Below are 7159 nucleotides of genomic sequence, written 5' to 3'. Positions count from 1 at the left end.
CATCGGATCCGCCGTCCCATGTAAAACACGGAACCTGCAGCAGCAGCCGCCCCGAGAACGCTTTCTTTGATGCCGAGCACCCAGCCCCGAACTGCCCTGCCGTGACGTCCCGCCGTTTCTCGACGCCCTGCCCCTGAGTTCGGAAAACGCAGCCGCTGGGTACACTGTATTGCTGCCGCTGCGCTCCTGCGTCGGCTCCGAAGTCAGGATTGTAGGCACAAAATGTAGCTCTGAAGGCTGTCCAAAGCCTGCTGCAGATCCAAATAACCTGGTGTGTTTAAACTTAACGCTAGTTTGCTTGGTCCAGGCGGGGCACACCTGCCATAAACCTCCAGCCCAGTTTACGTCTGCTCAGTGGGGAGCTTGCGGCCGCTGGTGTCCCCAGCATGAGATCCTTTCTTGAGCCGAACTGGGTGCGTTCATTGGTGAAATACATTTCGTCTAGGCGCCGACCTTTGTGGAGAACCTTACACCGACAGTGTCAAGTCCACGAACCACCCGTCCTAGCTTGTGCAGAACGGCTGATGCCTCGGCCCGTTCTCATACAGAATTTCTCCCTCGTAATCGTGGGTGAAAACCCGGAGCCAAATTATAGAAGCAAAGGAAAGGTACCAACTGTCAAGCTTTGCTGCTCCCAAAGTAGTGTTGTATCGCTGATTTCTTTCTGGCGCGAGCCACTAATATTGCTGGATTTAAATCTACGAGTCACTGAATTTTATTGCTTCAGCCACGCAGACTTCATTTTCCAGGATCCAAGTTCTGAAGATATCACGATCATTTCAAGTTGTTTCCACCGGATGAGGCAAATTTTGGGGAACTTTCTTTTAAAGATAGTGTAGGTAGTTTTATGCTGTTCCCACCAGATATGGCAAATCTTAGACCGTGCACACCTTCAAGGGACTGTTCCACATTTGTATGGGATTTTGTACTAAAATAGCCACCTTGAGGATTACTCGGCGCAGTTCACAACCTGCCAATCTTAATAGCAAAACCCCTCTAGCTTCTGAGCTTCACGTCCGCGAAGATGTGCTGGATATTTCAGGGAGACTACTTCAAAGTCAACGAGGCGTCCATGGCACCAATATAACGCCATTCAAATCCCGCCACTCCGTTAGCCATGCAACGGTCAAGGCTGAGAAAAATATAATTGTCGAATCGTTCACATCTGGCGTTCATGAACACGATTTCCAGACATAACGTCGGTCAATTGGCCCTCAATCAACGCTGTGCAAGGTGCGATGACGTAATCAAACAATGATATATTGAGGAGCATGTTTACTAAACATAGGTTCTGTCCTTTCTGCAGAGGTCTTTCCACTTAAAATTATTCCAACTGTTATAAGTGGACTTAATTCATTATATCTGACAGTTTATTGTTTAAAAATCTCCAGATGTAGAGCATTCCCTTTAAGCTAAAGACAGGTTAGTGAGCTGCTTTTGCGAGCTGCCAGCCGACAAATAACATCTTCAACAACTGGAGATTTTAGAAATAACAGTGCATGGCAGTTCTGAACAAAAGGAGGAAGAGCGGAATTGTGATTTCTAAATTGGTATCAAGCATTATAAGCTATAGGTCTTCTAGCGTTGTCATCACTCGCTTTACAGGACCACCTAATGCAAACCATGCCGCAGAATACAATATTCGATAATTTGGCCACACCACTGCTTGGAGAAAGGGAGAGACAGAGAAACGGTGCCCATGCCACCAAAACGAGACCCTCAGTCACAGCACGGACATGAAAACTGTGTATTCAACCTATCATATACAAACCCGCAAAAAGTCATGCTGATTTTGGTGTTGTCTCCACCCAATGACCCATGCATTGGTGCACTGCCGGCCCACTGGTAGGGCACTGCCATTGGTGCGCTGCCCGCCCACTGGTAGGACGCTACCATTGGTGCATTGCCCGCCCACTGGTAGGGCACTGCCATTGGTGCATTGCCCGCCCACTGGTAGCCGGTGGTGCACTGCCCGCCCACTGGTAGGGTGCTGCCAGTGGTGCACTGCCCGCCCACTGGTAGGGCTCTGCCATTGGTGCACTGCCCGCCCACTGGTAGGGCGCTGCCAGTGGTGCACTGCCCGGCCACTGGTAGGGCGCTGCCATTGGTGCACTGCCCGGCCACTGGTAGGGCGCCGCCATTGGTGCACTGCCCGCCCACTGGTAGGGCGCTGCCATTGGTGCACTGCCCGCCCACTGGTACGACGCTCTAGCAGCGGACGGGAATGCTCTATCGAGCGCGAGCACGATCAGACGGAGACTTCATAATCCGCTGGCAGGGCCCTACGCCCCAACGTATCTCACAACCTAAACCTAACGTGGCACGCCCCTCCCCGACCCCACAATTGCGCAAACACCCGGCTTTTTGTCAGCTGCCTGCCTTCGCAGCGGCCTTTTGGCCAGAGTTGGGGTGCGGCTTAGGCTCTGCGCGAGCCTCGTTGCGTTATCGGGGCCACGTCAGCCCCATTCCCTCACGGCCCTCTGCGTGGAAGCCCTCCAAGTCGCGGGCGGTCGCCGTCACACCGGCGGTCACTGCGCATGCGCGCTCAGCCGACGCACAGCTGAGCGTGCCGGCCCGGCCAGGGATTGGCTGTCGGTGGATCTCAGACCGCCTCAGTATTGTGGTGGCGGCTGGCGTGGTGGGGTGCGCTGCGTGTGTGCTCGGTCCGCGCTCGCAGGGGGACTATCCCGCTGGAGGCCGAGAGGAGGGGGACAGCGACACGAGGACGGTTCGGAGCGGAGAGCCGGCGCGTGCGTAGTGTGCGGCAGCTGACCTGACCTGTCTGTGGTGCTGATGCGGACGGTCCCGCGCTCAGGAGCTCCTCGTCTGCTGATCCGGTAAGCACGACTCGTCTGCGACTGGCGCACAGCAGCTCGGCTAGCGCGCAGTAGCTCGACTGGAGGTGCAAAAGCTCGGCTGGAGGCGCAATGGCTCGACTGGAGCCACAATGGCTCAGCTGGTAGCGCAATAGCCGCCTCCGTGGTCTAGGGGAAAGATGCTGGACTCGTAATTCAGCGGCACTGGGTACGAGTCCCAGAGTGGGCGCATTGCTTGACCCGACTGAAACGGAAAGGCCAGCTGGCAACTGGCCAACGAGGGTCAACCCAGGCCCGAGGCGGCCGTGTCGCAGCATTGTGCGGCACGTAAAACCCTCCGCATTCCTGTCTGGCAAAAGGGCGGAGGCAAAATTACCTGTTGAACTGGACGGCACGCTTGGGTGGTGGGTTCGGGGTGCACGCAACAAGCTATGCTTAGCAGGTACTCTGAATTCGAAGTCACCCATGCAAACCATTCGGAATAAATTTAAAAAAAAAATAGCTCGGCTGGGGCACGATAGCTCCGCTGGGCGCATTAGCTCGGCTGGGAGCGTATCAGCCCGACTGGGGACACAACAACTTGACTGGGGGCGCAAAAGCTCGGCTGCACTTTTAATAGCTCCGCTGGGGGCGCATTAGTTCGGCTGAGGACGCGCTGGCTCGTCTGGCGGTGAAATAGCCCGGCCTAGGGCGTAATGCGTGGCAGTTCGGCTGGGACCATCTCACACTTCCACGGAAGGCACAGGCTCGAGTCCCACGTGTACCTACTCCTGCGTGCGGCACGTACACAGAGGTAAGTACACGTCCTGGAAGCCATGCTATGTGGCTCGTTTTTGAGGGTCCATTAGCAGCTGGCTGAGATTGCCGGTATGGAGCAGTGCTATGTCAAAAGCCCTGCATGAAAGCCGGTTGGTAAACGGCATCACTAGGGCTAGAATGAGCCGACCGGGGTGGCAGGACCAAAGTATTTGCAGCATGTGATGATTGATAATTTATTTTTTGCACTGAATTTAAATTTTCCCATTGATATTCACCGAAGCCTGTGGTTTAAAAGGAACGCATAACTAAGATAGTATCGTTGAAGTTATCTGTCATAGGCGCAAGTCAAATACATTCGAGTTTACATTGCCATCAACCTGTACGCTGCTATTTGATGAACTGCAACAACTGGAACAGCCTTAATGTATTTTCAAACTGTTCGTAACATATAATAGAACTATACGAGTACAACCGCTTTGTGAGGTAATCAAAACATTGATATGTTTTGGATTTGGTATAAACAAATTAATTGAACGTTTAAGTTGAAATTTCAAGCTCTTATTTAATGATGAAATTTGATCATGCATTAACATCCCTTCTGTAAGTTGGTTTTGAAAAAGTTGCAAAACTGAAAAAGAGCACACAATGGCAGTGACGCAAATGCCGCTTCGGGATGGGTTATTTTACGTTTGCTCCTTTATTTCTAGCGCTTTTATTGCTTGCGTTTTCTTTATTATCAATAATGGTCAATCCATTATTGAGCAAAGAACATCGTTTGTGATGTTTTTCGTGCGCTCCCATTTTGTTATGTTTGCGTATTTAGCGCATCTTCAAGTTTTTTTTGTAGGCTGCTTTCAGCGATAGTCAATCTTCAGAACGGATCAGTCATCCCCGACCGGAGCCAGCCGATCGACTGACACAACTAGCTGGATACAGCCACAACCAATGAGTCCAAGTCTTTTTTTGTAGACTGCTTTGAGCGATAGCCAGTCTTCAGAACGAATCAGCCATCCCCGACCGGAGCCAGCAGATCGACTGACACAACTAGCTGGCTGCAGCCACAGCCATTGAGTCAAAACATCTGTCACTTGGCCTTGCTTCCGGTTTGCGTGTGTATGGCTAACGCTGCAGCGTTGCGCATGACGCAGCGTGATGTGTGATGCACAACTGCCCGGCGGTCGCGGACTTGCCTCCACATCGCTCTAGATAGGACAGCAATGCGGATGATGAAATGCTGGGCCATAAAACGTCCTTTGCTGGCAGCTTGACACATTGATATCGTGGCCACGTTGCGCGAGACATGCGCTTTTGAAGCTCGGTAAGGTGTTGCGAGTCATTTCAAGTCACATGCAGGCTGTTTCAATAGTTGTTTAAGCGACTGAAAGTATTTTAACCGCGAGCACTGCTCTATTGCGTCATGTAAATTGTAACAGTCCACGCGTCATCGAACCCCGAGGCTAACACCGCAACGATGACCGCACCCCCACGCACCGCTCCTCCCCCCGGGGACACTGACGGCGTGGTCACTAACGCCACGATCTTCAGGCGGCTGGCTCACTGGAGCCAGACGCTTCCTGCGCCGGCCGTTTGGAGCGCGGCTGTAGCTGTATCCTCTGTAACGTGACGTTTTAACGTGACGCCTAACCTCTGTAACGTGAGCTGTGGAGTGGATGTCAAAGGGAAGCCAACCCACGGATGCTTGCGTGCGCAGGTAATGCAAAGCCGAGCCTTCAATTTCGTTACGCCGGCGATAGCGTTGAAGCTGCATGAAACAACTGCATGAAATCGGTGCAAATTCGATAGCTGATACTGCTACACTCATCGTGGTTTACAACTGGGCTTAGTGGACGCTCAGTTCGCAGTTATTTCCAACTGCCATCGCTGCGATGGGCGGTGGTCCAATAAGCTGATGTTATTGTCGACCTCTCAGAGCTGAGACGGGTGTCGCAATCCCTACCTCAGCTGATCATACGCCGCACGTTTGATGCAGGCCGTGTGGCGTAGCCATCATCCAGTGTGATTCCGAATCGAAGAATTCACGCGAATGCATTCAATCAGAGAAATTCAACACCGGCATAGTGCAGCTTACCACTGCGCTGCTAAAAGCTACCCCTGCCATCTATCCGATGAACCTCTGGAGCTCGTCTGTCCGCTTATAGATTTGCCTGGGTATTGGGGTTCAAAACACCGCAGACAGGACAGAGGCTTTCGCCTAATGACTCGTTGGCGAGCTTCGCACTCCATTGACAGACCATTGCCCAACTGGTCTGTTCTGCGCTTTGTCCGCGTTCCAACCGCTCTTCTAAACACCAAAGGACCGCTCAATGGCCAATTGTTGCACGTCAGCCACTGGCTTTGCTGACAAGTGAATCACTGTCCAAAGCGTCCGGAACATGCACCGGGTTCTCGCCTACTGGTTGAAACGTTTCCGTCCATCATCCCAATACGGCTGCAGTAGGTGTGTGCTGCACAGTGAGGGCTGTTGCGGCTCGTCGGCGCCGGCATCTGGTGCAGTCGTGACGCGGAGAGCGGCTAGCGATAGCCGTGCGTCATGCCACGCTGCGGCTCGCCCCTGTCTTGAGCTGGGGCTCCAAGCGAGTCTGACGCCATCCACCGCCAGCTGAGGCGTGCTGATCGACTTCTCGCGAACAAAACGCAGACAGATTGTAAAATTAGGTGTCAGGCTACGGCTGAGTGTTATGGACCGCTTGCCTGCTTCTGTGGTTACATTGGCATTATGCTGTGCTTGGTGGCACTGTTTGAACGGTGATATCTGCACCCGAAAGTTTCATGTTGAGGACTAACGTCGGCCACTAAGCGTGTGCGCTGGTCACTCCTCGCTGAGCGTATGCACTGACCAGTCCCCGCTGAGCGTGTGTGCTGGCCAGTCCCCGCTGCCCGCTGAGCGTGTGCGCTGGCCAGTCCCCGCTGCCCGCTGAGCGTGTGTGCTGGCCAGTTCCCGCTGTCCGCTGAGCGTGTGCGCTGGCCAGTTCCCGCTGCCCGCTGAGCGTGTGTGCTGGCCAGTCCCCGCTGCCCGCCGAGCGTGTACGCTGGCCAGTTCCCGCTGAGCATGTGCGCTGCCCAGTCCCCGCTGAGCGTGTGCGCTAGCCAGTCCTCGCTTGGCGCGTGCGCTGGCCAGTCCCCGCGACTCAGTGTCTCGACAGACACTGCAATTGCAATGAGCTGGAGATCCAAGCTCGGCGCGGTGCCGCTCCGCCACCATTCTGCAACTCGTAAGGCACCTCTAAGCCGGCAAATTACGCCGCTCGTCCGTCCGCCAGCTAACTCGCTGCGTCGACCGCCGACGCAGAGCGCAAACTGGGCGTGCGCGGACCGGCTGATTGCGGATCAATCACGATTACGGTTACGCGATCCGACGCGGAGCGCGTCCGCGATCAAAGCAACGCAGCGGTCGTATGACGAAGAACCGACCTGGCGCGCTTTGGTCGGTAAAAGAGCAGTGCCTGGGCGGCAGGTAATCCCGTCTGCCGCACCGCGCGCGGTGTAATCCCGGCCTGAACCCGGCATCCGGCCGGCGGCTCGGCAGCCTCGGCTACTGACACCGCGCCGCACGCGGCGTAATC

The 7159-nt window shown here is 54.4% G+C and overlaps 1 protein-coding gene across 1 annotated transcript in view; it reads left to right on the top strand.

Moving 5' to 3' along the window:
• Positions 1–2635: 2635 nt before the first annotated feature.
• Positions 2636–7159, top strand: part of LOC119104264 (netrin receptor UNC5C) — a gene marked incomplete at its 3' end in the record, with an annotated part of 79592 nt that continues 75068 nt past the window's right edge. Inside the window, exon 1 of the mRNA XM_037227961.1 lies at positions 2636–2837. Coding sequence (XP_037083856.1) covers positions 2794–2837 — 44 coding nt within the window. The remainder of the gene's footprint in view (positions 2838–7159) is intronic.

Source organism: Pollicipes pollicipes, unplaced genomic scaffold, assembly GCF_011947565.3.
Source record: "Pollicipes pollicipes isolate AB1234 unplaced genomic scaffold, Ppol_2.1 Scaffold_6052;HRSCAF=7182_pilon_pilon_pilon, whole genome shotgun sequence".
Classification (NCBI taxonomy): domain Eukaryota; kingdom Metazoa; phylum Arthropoda; class Thecostraca; order Pollicipedomorpha; family Pollicipedidae; genus Pollicipes; species Pollicipes pollicipes.
Note: the sequence above shows the minus strand (reverse complement) of the source record. Positions and strands in the feature narration are given on the sequence as shown.